Source organism: Tamandua tetradactyla, unplaced genomic scaffold (assembly GCF_023851605.1).
Source record: "Tamandua tetradactyla isolate mTamTet1 unplaced genomic scaffold, mTamTet1.pri scaffold_83_ctg1, whole genome shotgun sequence".
Classification (NCBI taxonomy): Eukaryota; Metazoa; Chordata; class Mammalia; order Pilosa; family Myrmecophagidae; genus Tamandua; species Tamandua tetradactyla.
This window is the reverse complement of record NW_027518405.1, coordinates 82,111-94,527: the sequence shown is the minus strand read 5'-3', so window position 1 is coordinate 94,527 and position 12,417 is coordinate 82,111. Positions and strand designations below refer to the sequence as shown.

General features: G+C 36.8%; 1 protein-coding gene across 1 annotated transcript in view; it reads left to right on the top strand.

Moving 5' to 3' along the window:
- The window catches only part of LOC143673293 (uncharacterized), a 233,802-nt gene that overhangs the window by 199,680 nt on the left and 21,705 nt on the right, over window positions 1–12,417 (top strand). Inside the window, 3 exon segments of the mRNA XM_077147610.1 lie at window positions 4,417–4,560; window positions 10,223–10,329; window positions 12,068–12,139. Of these exon segments, the coding sequence (XP_077003725.1) occupies window positions 12,128–12,139 (12 nt within the window). The 5' untranslated portion in view covers window positions 4,417–4,560; window positions 10,223–10,329; window positions 12,068–12,127.

The following is a 12,417-nucleotide window of genomic DNA, read 5'->3' as shown; positions in this document are numbered from 1 at the left end:
TGGAGCTCATTCCTTGTGGCTTGGGGAGAGCCTTGCTGCTCCTCTATTTTTCTGAGGGGGTTTAGAGTGTGCCCCAGAAATTTCAGAGAACCCTGGTGCTCTCCCAATGCTTGTTGAAGTAGGAAACAAGAAAATGGTGCTCTCTCCAATGTCCCCCAAGGTTGTACTCTTCACCTCAGTGTTTGAAGAGGAAAGTATTTCTACTCTCTTAGAAAGGGTGGGATGGATACTTTCTAAAGCCCTGAGGATAAATGGTTCTCAGACTTTGAAATCTAATGTAGTTTGCCCTGTAGGTTTTTGAAACTGCTTGGGTTAGTGTACTTTGTTTTCCTTCAATTCTTTCCAATGTAAATGATAATGTTGACCATATGACTATACCTCTTGTAAATGATGGCAACAGATAACTTGTTCTGAGTTTTACAGGTCCAGAGCCAGGGGAGAATTTTGCCTTGGGACAGACTCTGTCTATAACTGAATTTGATGAGTTTTTTTTTTTTTTTTACTGGTTCTGACTTTGTATTCCATTTATATTGTTAGGAAAATGCTTTAAGGCTTTGTGATATTGTAATGGAATGATTGTGTTTAATATATGGAAAGAATATTTGTTTTTCTTGGGGCCCAGAGGGTAGGATTTGTTGCTTTGACATTGTTATGTACCCCCAAAAAGCCATGTTCTTTAATCCCAATTCAATATTTTTTGGTGGAATCACTTCTTATGCAATTTGGTTGAGATGTATTCACACAGCATACAATCTATCCAGGTTATACAATTGAAGGCTCAACAGTATCATCATATAATGCATGATTACACTCCATTTTTTAAATCACCACATGCTTGCATATTCATCAACATGATTAGTTTTAGAATATCTGTACCACTTCAGAAAAAGAAATGAAAAGAAAAAACCACAAATTCCATACCCTTAGCCCCTCCTCATTTACCAATACTATTGCAGTCTACCCAAAATTTACCCCTCATCCCACCCATTATGTAATTATTTATGTCCTTAACTTTTATTCATCTGTTGGGTGGATTATTTTTTTAATTTTTTTATTTTTATTTTTATTTTTTATTAATTAATGGAAAAAAAGAAAAAAAAGAAATTAACCCAACATTTAGAAATCATACCATTCTACATATGCAATCAGTAATTCTTAACATCATTACATAGATGCATGATCATCATTTCTGAGTACATTTGCATCAGTTTAGAAGAACTAGCAACACAACAGAAAAAGATATAGAATGTTAATATAGAGAAAAAAAATAAAAGTAATAGCAAGAGTAAAAAAAAAGACAAACAAACAACCAGACAGACAATAAAAACAAAGAAACAAAACCAAAAACAAACAAAAAACAAAAAAAAACTATAGCTCAGATGCAGCTTCATTCAGTGTTTTAACATGATTACTTTACAATTAGATATTATTGTGCTGTCCATTTTTGAGTTTTTGTATCTAGTCCTGTTGCACAGTCTGTATCCATTCAACTCCAATTGCCCATTATCTTACCCTGTTTTTAACTCCTGCTGGACTCTGTTACCAATGACATATTCCAAGTTTATTCTCGAATGTCGGTTCACATCAGTGGGACCATACAGTATTTGTCCTTTAATTTTTGGCTAGACTCACTCAGCATAATGTTCTCTAGGTCCATCCATGTTATTACATGCTTCATAAGTTTATCCTGTCTTAAAGCTGCATAATATTCCATCATATTATATACCAAAGTTTGTTTAGCCACTCTTCTGTTGATGGGCATTTTGGCTGTTTCCATCTCTTTGCAATTGTAAATAATGCTGCTATAAACATTGGTGTGCAAATGTCTGTTTGAGTTTTTGCCCTTAATTCCTTTGAGTAGATTCCCATACAAAAAAAAAGAAAGAAAAAGAAAAAGTTAATTCAAAGTGGATGAAAGATATAAATATGAGAGCCAGTACCATTAAACTCCTAAAAGAAAATAAATGGAAACATCTTCAAGACCCTGTAATAGGAGATAACTTCCAAAACTTTACACCCAAAGTGCAAAAAAAGAAAATAAATGTAAATGGGAACATCAAAATCAAATGCTTTTGTACTTCAAAAGTTTTTGCCTAAAAGATCAAGAGGGTGCCATCACCATGGGATAAAATATTTGGAAATCATGAATTCCATAATGGTTTGTTATCCTGCATACATAAAGAAATCATACAATTCAATAAAACGGACAACCCAATTGTGCTGGTTTGAAAGGATGCATGTTCCCTAGAAAAGCCATGTTTGAATCTAAATTCCATTTCATGAAGGCAGAATGATCTCTATTCAAAACTGTATGTTTTCAACTGTAATCATCTCCCTGGAAAGGTGATTTAGTCAAGAGCGGGTGTTAAGCTGGATTAGGTGATGACATGTCTCCACCCATTTGGGTGGATCTTTATAAGTTTCTGGGGTCCTACAAAAGAGGAAACATTTTGGAGAATGAAAGCAAATTCAGAGAGAGCAGAGCAGAATGACATAGACATGAGGAGCAGAGTCCACCAGCCAGCGACCTTTGGAGATGAAGGAAAATGTCTCCCAGGGAGCTTCATGAAATAGGAAGCCAGGAGAAGAAGGAGACAGATGGTGCTGTGCTCATCAAGTGCCCTTCCAGATGAGAGAGGAACCCTGACTGTGTTCACCATGTGTCTTTCCAGATGAGAGAGAAACTCTGACTGTGTTCACCATGTGTCTTCTCACTTAAGAGAGAAACCCTGAACTTCATAAGCCTTCTTGAACCAAGGTATCTTTCCCTGGATGCCTTAGATCGGGCATTTCTATAGACTTGTTTTAATTGGGACATTTTCTCAGCCTTGAAAGTATAGACTAGCAACTTATTAAATTCCCCTTTCTAAAAGCCATTCTGTTTCTGGTATATTGCATTCTGGCAGCTAGCAAACTAGAACACCAATTATAAAATAAGCTAAGGATATGAGCTGACATGTTTCCCAAAAAGAAAATACACATGCTATAATGCACATGGAGAGATTCTCATTTTCTTTAGCTATAAGGGAAATGCAGATCAAAACTACAATATGATTCCACCTCATCCCTATAGGGAGAGCTGGTAGTAAAGAAACAAACAAGTACAAATGTTTGAGAAGATGTGGAGAAATTGGAACACTTATGCACTGCTGATGGGAATGTATAATTATACAGGCAATATGGAAGACAGTTTGGTGGACCCTTAGAAAGCTAAATATCAAGTCGCCCTATGACTTTGCAATACCACTACTTGGTATACACCCAGAAGAGATGAAAACAATGAGAAAGACAAATATTTGAATACTTTTGTTCATGGAAGCATAATTCACAATAGCAAAGAGATGGAAAAAATTCAAGTAAGATGAAATGAGGTCCTGAATCATATGACAACATGGATGAAACTTCAGGACATAAAGCTGAGTGAAATAAGCCAAACACCAAAGACTAGATATGTATGATTTTTTTATTATGACCATGGTAAATGTAAACTCAGAGGATTATAGAGCTACATAGAAACCAGGGATAGATGAATGGTTAGCTAGAGAGGTTGAACTTAAATGTAAGGAAATAGATAGAAGTGAAAGCAGTTTATTAGGGGGTCTGCTAGCATAGTTGCCATATTGAATGTGAATATGATTGAAAGGGGTTTTATAATGCCATGAAGATAATTAATTAACACTACAAATATAAATAATTCTTGAACGAACTGCTTGAAGGGATTGAATATGGTACAAAGAGTAAAAATATATAGATAGATGTAGTTGGAAAACTATTATTGCATGCTATGTTCTATATTTCACAGGAAGATATCAACAGTACAACAGCAACACCAGGGGTAAATAATTAGGGGTGAAGGACAAAATATAGGGGAGGTTTTTTATTTTATATTAGGTGAATGTGTGTTTTTCTCTTTGTATCATTCAAAATTGTTCAAAACTTGAGAGTGCTGATGATTGTACAACTAAGTGAGGATAATGTCAGACATGGATTGTTGGCAATGTACATAACACATGATGTCCAATAGATGGAAGTTACGTTGACTGAGAAGTAGAATGGGGAACTGTGGTGTATACATATGATCAACTTTCACAAAGGAACAAAGTTGTGAAGTATGCAACCATGTGAATGAACTGGGGAGCTATGTGAAACAAAATAAGCCAGAAACAAAAGGATGAATATTGTATGGTCTCTATTAGGAAATATTTATGAGAAATTTGGACCTAGATTGTGGGCTTTTATATCAGTTACATCTAGTCCAGAGCTAAAATTGTTATTTTTACATTTTTAGATATTGTGCTCTGTATGCATGACCTGGTATTGCGTGGAGCTTTGGATTGCTTGTGGTTTGGGTGTAAATTTTATGAAGTTACCTCCTATTTATAAGTTTTGAATAACTTTCCTTTTATTTTCTACTAGGAGTGTGTGACACCTGGGACTCAGAGTAGGAGTTCTGCATCTTTGAAAGTCAGCATTGCCACACACAACAGTTATTAAAGAATAAAGAATAGAGATCAGCATTCAACTAGAGATAAGAACAAAGTCAATTTGATAGGGACTGAGGTAAGTCAGAATGCAGGGTTAAGTAGGACACTGTCATATTTTAGAACTTCACTGACTGTATGAGATTAAATGTAGAGATGTTTCTCTTGTGCAAAATCTAAATTTTCTGTAGCACATAATCTAACTCAATCTATCTGGATAGATCATTTAAAAAACCCAAAGACATGGAGGCCAGAATGGGAATAAGAGTTGGTAATTCTGTATAGCTTAACATAATATCTGTATGTATCCAAGACTATATTGAACAGATAATTTAAAAGCATTGGGAAAGTCCCTTGAGGGATGGGAGAAAAAAAGATATGGAACTATTAAAGTTTTATTATCAGGGAAACACCTGATTCTGTCTCAAATAATAGGGACCACTAAGTCAAAAGGTGATGTGCTTGGTCTTGAGCCTTGTTCTTCTGAAACATTTACATAGCAGAGATCTTAAGCCTAACTATAGTCTTGCTGAAGAGTTTCTTCCAGATGGCCTCTTTTGTGGCTAAACTGTGGTCACTCTCTCTCTAGGCTGAGCTCTGCAAGTAAAAATTGTACCCTTCCTCCACATGGGACAAAACATCCAGGGGTGAAATTCTGCCTGACAACAAGGACTATGAGTCCCAGGATAAGCCTGGCCCTGGAACTATTGGATCAACAATATCTTCTTGATGAAAAGGGGGGAAATAATTACAACAAAATACTGTATCAGTGGCTAAGGGTGTTCAAAAGAATTGAGAGATTATTCTGGAAGCTAATCTTATGCAAGCCTCAGCTAGATATTTTGTCACATCACAGCCAAAACTATTTCTGTCAATGCTAAAGAACATCTGAGGCTCTATCTGAGATTCTATAAATTCTTCATATACTATGATTACCTTCCAGAGTCTTACAAACTCCAAAGGAGTTCCTAGGCCAGATACTTATTTGATTCCAGAGTGGCCAGTCTTTCTGAGAAGGTCAACAATTCCATTCAACTATCCCATGTTGTCAACAGCCCTTCACAACATGAAAACATTAGAATGGGCATTTCCTAAATACCCCTAAATTAGAGAGGAGGATGAAATGAGAAGGAAGAGTTATAACAGAGAAAACAGGATTAAATAAATGAGTATAACTGTGGAATCATTATACTGGTATTTCTTTTACTCTCCAGTATCTTGGAGCAACTAGTAGGTAAAACCTAAAATTTGGAACTATGATCCATACCAAACTATGAAATAACTTCTATACCTACTTGTTTCAATGTACTTTGAAATTTATTGCTTTTTGTGTATGCTATATTTTACAATAAAAAATTTTAAATATATATTTGCAAATTCCCTTTGAGTGACAGAGGAAAAACATGGAAATATTAAAGTTCACCCACCTGAGGAGGACCCAATATTCTCACAACCCTGGGGACTGCCAATTTGATTGGACTTTCCCTTGATCTTGGAGCTTGGCCCTATGAAACTTATTTTTGCAAAGGAGAGAAAAACCTACTTATCGTTATGCTAAAGGTTCACCCCAGAGATCCTCATTTGTGGCCTCTCTCTCAAAGCCAGAACCACAGGTTAACTCGCTGCCTTCATTCTTAAATCAGGTGTAAATCTCCCAATGGTGTAAATCTCCCTAGCAATCTGAGCAAAAGTCCAGGAGATCAGCTTGACCTCAGCTTCATGAGAGTGTGAAATCTTCCTTGACCAAAAGAGGGAGGAGAAATGAAAACAAATAAAGTCTCAGTGGCTTGGAGATTTCAAATAAGACTGAGACATTGTTCCAGAAGCTATTCTTATGCAGAGTATAGTTATCCCTTTGCAGGGCATTTAGGGCAATAAATTTCCCTCATAGCACTGTCTTTGCTGCATCCCATAGGTTTTGATATGTTGTGTTTTCATTTTCATTCACCTTGAGGTATTTGCTAATTTCTCTAGCAATTTTTTCTTTGACCCACTCATTGTTTAAGAGTGTGTTGTTGAGCCTCTACGTATTTGTGAATTTTCTGGCACTCCACCTATTATTGATTTCCAACTTCATTCCTTTATGATCCGAGAAAGTGTTGTGCATGATTTCAGTCTTTTTAAATCTGTTAAGACTTGCTTTGTGACCCAGCATATTGTCTATCTTTGAGAATGATCCATGAGCACTTGAGAAAAAGGTGTATCCTGCTGTTGTGGGATGTAATGTCCTATAAATGTCTGTTAAGTCTAGCTCATTTATAGTAATATTCAGATTCTCTATTTCTTTATTGATCCTCTGTCTAGATGTTCTGTCCATTGATGAGAGTGGGGAATTGAAGTCTCCAACTATTATGGTATATGTGTCTATTTCCCTTTTCAGTGTTTGCGTTGTATTCCTCATGTATTTTGCGGCATTCTGGTTTGGTGCATAAATATTTATGATTGTTATGTCTTCTTGTTTAATTGTTCCTTTTATTAGTATATAGTGTCCTTCTTTGTCTCTTTTAACTGTTTTACATTTGAAGTCTAACTTGTTGGATATTAGTATAACCACTCCTGCTCTTTTCTGGTTGTTATTTGCATGAAATATCTTTTCCCAACCTTTCACTTTCAACCTATGTTTATCTTTGGGTCTAAGATGTGTTTCCTGTAGACAGCATATAGAAGGATCCTGTTTTTTAATCCATTCTGCCAGTCTATGTCTTTTGATTGGGGAATTCAGTCCATAAACATTTAGTGTTATTACTATTTGGATAACATTTTCCTCTAACATTTTGCCTTTTGTATTACATATATCATATCTGACTTTCCTTCTTTCTACACTCTTCTCCATACCTCTCTCTTCTGTCTTTTCTTTTCTGACTCTAGTGCTCCCTTTAGTATTTCTTGCAGAGCTAGTCTGTTGGTCACAAATTCTCTCAGTGACTTTTTGTCTGAGAATGTTTTAATTTCTCCCTCATTTTTGAAGGACAATTTTGCTGGATATAGGAGTCTTGGTTGGCAGCTTTTCTCTTTTAGTAATTGAAATATATCATCCCACTGTCTTCTAGCCTCCATGGTTTCTGCTGAGAAATCTACACATAGTCTTATTGGGTTTCCCTTGTATGTGATGGATTGTTTTTCTCTTGCTGCTTTCAAGATCCTCTCTTTCTCTTTGACCTCTGACATTCTAACTAGTAAGTGTCTTGGAGAATGCCTATTTGGGTCTATTCTCTTTGGGGTGTGCTGCACTTCTTGGATCTGTAATTTTAGGTCTTTCATAAGAGTTGGGAAATTTCCAGTGATAATTTCTTCCATTAGTTTTTCTCCTCCTTTTCCCTTCTCTTCTCCTTCTGGGACACCACAACATGTATATTTGTGTGGTTCATATTGTCCTTGAGTTCCCTGATACCCTGTTCAAAGTTTTCCATTCTTTTCCTGATAGTTTCTGTTTCTTTTTGGATTTCAGATGTTCCATCCTCCAAATCACTAATTCTATCTTCTGTCTCTTTAAATCTATCATTGTAGGTATCCATTGTTTTTTCCATCTTTTCTACTTTGTCCTTCACTTCCATAAGTTCTGTGATTTGTTTTTTCAGTTTTTCTATTTCTTCTTTTTGTTCAGCCCATGTCTTCTTCATGTCCTCCCTGAATTTATCGATTTCATTTTTGAAGAGGTTTTCCATTTCTGTCCGTATATTCACATTAGTTGTCTCAGCTCCTGTATCTCATTTGAACTATTGGTTTGTTCCTTTGACTGGGACATATTTTCAATTTTTTGAGCATGATCTGTTATCTTCTGCTGGCGTCTGGGCATTTGGACAGATTTCCCTGGGTGTTGGATCCAACAGTTTGGAAGATTTTTCAGTGAAATCTCTGGGTTCTGTTTTTCTTATCCTGCCCAGTAGGTGGCGCTCGTGGCACATGTTTGTCTGCGGGTGCCAACAGTAAAAGGTGCTGTGGGTCCTTTAACTTTAGAAAACTCTCACCGTCGGGGAGGTTTGCCAGCCGAAGTGGCTTGGAAGAGTGTCAGTCGGCCTGGGGTCTGAACGCGGGGAGGGTCGCCGGCTGCCACAGCCCGGGAGAGCACCCGTCCGAATTTCCTAGTCAGCCTGGGGTGCAAAGCATGGCGGGAGGGCACCAGCCACCACAGCCCTGGAGAGTGCACCATTCCCAGGGAGTCACATGTTTGGAAGGCCCCCCCATCACCATTCTCCGTGTCCTGGGGATTTCCGATCCAAATCTCTGAGTTGGTCTGGGGGGCTGCGCATGGTGTGGGCGCCAGCCACCATGGTTTTAGGGGACCGCCTGTCCAATTCTCTCAGCCGGCCTGGGAAAGGGGAAGGGAGTGACTCCGGCCGCTTGCCGCCCCACCCGGTGAAGCCCATGCCCCTCGGCGATCTCACTGGAGCGGGTTCTCTCAGCCAGTCAGCCATTCCAGGATGGGGTACGCTGTCTTTTTTATCTCTGTCATGGCTTTGGGAGCTGTTCTGTATCGTTTCTACTCCCCTAGTAGCTGTTCTGGAGGAGGAACTAAGATCCGCGCGTCTTACTAAGCCACCATCTTCTCCGGAAGTCCTGGGTTGATTATTTTTTATTAACTTGTATCCATGGAGATTTAAGCCACCCAATTGTGGGTGGGACCTTTAATTAGGTTCTTTCCATGGAGATGTGGCTCCATACATTCAAGCTGGGTCATTTACTGAAGTCTTTTAAGAGAGAACCAATTTAGAAAATGCTTCAGAGCCAACACAGAGAGAAACACTTGTGCAGAAAGAAAATACCCCTTCAGAAGCTCTCTGAAATCCAGAATCCATTTGAAAGGAGAGAAAGCTAGCAGACATAACCATGTGCCTTCCCAGATGAAAGGGAAACCTCAAACCTCTGGCATGGTAGGCAAAAATTCTGCCACTGAGCCACCATCCCACTACTCTAGACTGGCTTTTAAAAATATTTACAATACCTAATTTTGGCTAAAATGAAAAGCAGCTGAAACTCTCATATATCGCTGGTAAAAATGCAAAATTGTACAGAAACTTGGGATAAGTCTGATGGTTGAAAAATTTAACATATGTATATCACATATATCATATAACCCAAATTTCCACTCCTAGCCATTTATTTAAAAAAAATGAAAACCTGGGTTAACAAACAAATCTGTATACAAATGTTTATAGCAGCCTTATGCATAATTGCCCCAAATTGGGAAATAATCTAAGAATCCTTCAACTGGTGAATGGTTAAACTGTGGTACATTCATACAATGAAACACCACTCAGCAACATTATGCATACAGCAAGGATGGATCTCAAATACGTAATGCTCGGTGAAAGACAAGTCACATTCAAAATGCTTCATTCTGTATGATTCTATATATATGATATTCACCTGCCCATGCACAAAAAAGCAAATGAATGTATTTTTATTTGAGTATATGTTTTTCAGCAAAAATATTTCTTATATAGACTACACTAATATTCACATCCTTAGAAGTGGTGGTTGATTACAAGCCATTTTATAGATGAAGAGTAGTAGAGCCCTTCTATCTATAGATTCACCAGAGTATTTACAGAGCATATAAAAATCACTGAGGAGTGAGTTCTCTGGGAAAAAATATACAGGTTGGTTTTTGGATTTTAGGGGGAATGAAAGGATATCTGCATAATTTATGTAATTTGATGGTAATGATGGTGTTAAAGAAGGCATGTGTTGATTATATGTATCTTTCATCTGAATTAATGAGAGTATGTTTTGGATTATAGACTGATCACACTGTCAACTTCATTAAAGGAGAGTCCTCCATGAAAATGTTACCTTTTCTAGACTGATAAAGAACCTCTGAGTGTGGAGTTTGATGAAAGCATCATCAGTAAGTATTGATTTACTTGCCTTTTTGGCCTGTTTGGGCTCTGTTTTATAAGGAAGAGAATTTTAACCAAAAAGGACAGTCATTATTTACACTCTAATTATTGAATTTAACTCATGCACTTAGGCTCAGGCTATTTGAGGTCAGGTTAGGTTATAGTGGTTATAGGTTAGTTTCTCTATATTCAAAATTCATTAGTACTTTTCTCAGGGAAACTTACCTAAAATCATTCAAGGAATAAATTCATGAATTTAGACTAGTAGGAAGCATAGACAAATGAACTAATACATGAAGAATAACAAATTTTATGAGTGCCCTGATGGAATGGAACTCAATGTTTAAACCTGGCTCAACATCTTAGTCATCTTTGTATGGAGCAGGGACAAGGCAAGACATAAGAAATATTGTTCTCAGTAAATATATATATTGATGTGAGTAAGTGTAAGTTATGTTGGATAGTAAACATCGGTGAGCCAGAAGTTTATGTTTGGGTTGTGGATTCAATTTTATGAAAGTTCTCACATTGGAGGGGAACCTGGGTATGGGACATAACTGTGAGAACAAACTATATGAAAAGGAGATTTTCACAATAAGGTGCATCATCTGACTATTGAAATGAGAGGTGGCATTCAAGTAATGGTGTAAGCCTTAGTGAATTTGAACTGGGAAGCAAGCAGAAAAAATCTAAACTCTGGCTGTGTCTTTTTCTAACCATGTACTTTTTAAGATTACAAACCTTAGAAAAGTTTCTGGTTTTCTAAGGTTTCTGAACCTCTTTTCATTTAATTTGTTAAATAGGTAAATCTGCCTTAATCAATATGGCTAATTTAAAGATTAAATAAATTGTAATTCTCCAAACACATTTACTACAATGTTGTTCATGTGAATGCAGGAACAAATGCATAAGTTAATTGGACTGTTTTCAGAAAATATCATCATTTGTCCATGAAATAATTATATATTTATTAATGATGTTAATAAAAATTTAAAGCAGAAGATCTTCCACATCTATAAATTATGAAATGAAAGCTGTTACAACTGAAAACTAGTAATATAATATAAGATGTCAACTGCCATTTTACTAATTTCAAAGTAAAGTTTGGGTTTTATTCCAAATCCTTAATTCTATTTAATTTGAGCCTCTTGAACCTATCAGGATTGTGATATGTTATGACACATGTCCATATGTTACTTTTTGATGCAAGGGATTTTCAGGAATATATTTGTAATACAGCAGCTGTCCATTGATCTCTCAAAGTGGAACAAATGCTTGATAATAAAATCATAGTTTCTTTGTTATCTCAATCCAGCAGGATGAGATCATAAATAAGTATTAGACATTTAATGTGGAAGAACCAGTAAAATTTCAGGCAAATATCCTCAGAAGGACAGCTACCAGGCAGTGTAGGACAGGGGTGAGAGTTGAGAGGATGGGGGTGGATATTTCATATTGATAGAAATCCACAGTGATTTCTCTGGATGTGCAGACCAATATTTTGAGTCAGGAAGGGAATGGAAAATCTCTGAAAACCATGGGCTGATGAAGATATAGAACTCAATGATTTTCATCTTATCTGTACAAGGAAGTTATTCTCTTAGAGCATATTTCATGTTCCTGCTTATTGGATTGGGGTTATTCCCAGGTGGAGGATTAAGAGTCATGAAAGTTGTGCCTGGAAGTCAATGGTAAGTCCAGAATCTAATAGCTTCTTTCTACAGTCTCAGTTTTTCTTACCCCTAGTTCTTATCTTGTTGTGAGTGTAAACCCTGAGGAAAACAATTCTCAGCTGAGCTGTTGACCATGCAGCCACTGGTGAGTAGGGAATACTTATTTTTACTGAAATTAACCATGTGTTTTCAGCAGATGGGCATAGACATTTGTGCTAGTTTCAAAGGATTTATGTGTCCTAGAAAAGACATGCTTGAATCCTAATCAATCTTGTAGGGGCAATGTTTTCTTCTAATCCCTATTCACCAATATAGGTTGGAAACTTGATTAAGTTATCTTCATGGAGATTTGGGCAATCATTTGTAAGTATTATACTTGGTTAGATGGAGTCATGTTTCCACCATTCTGTATGGATCTTGATT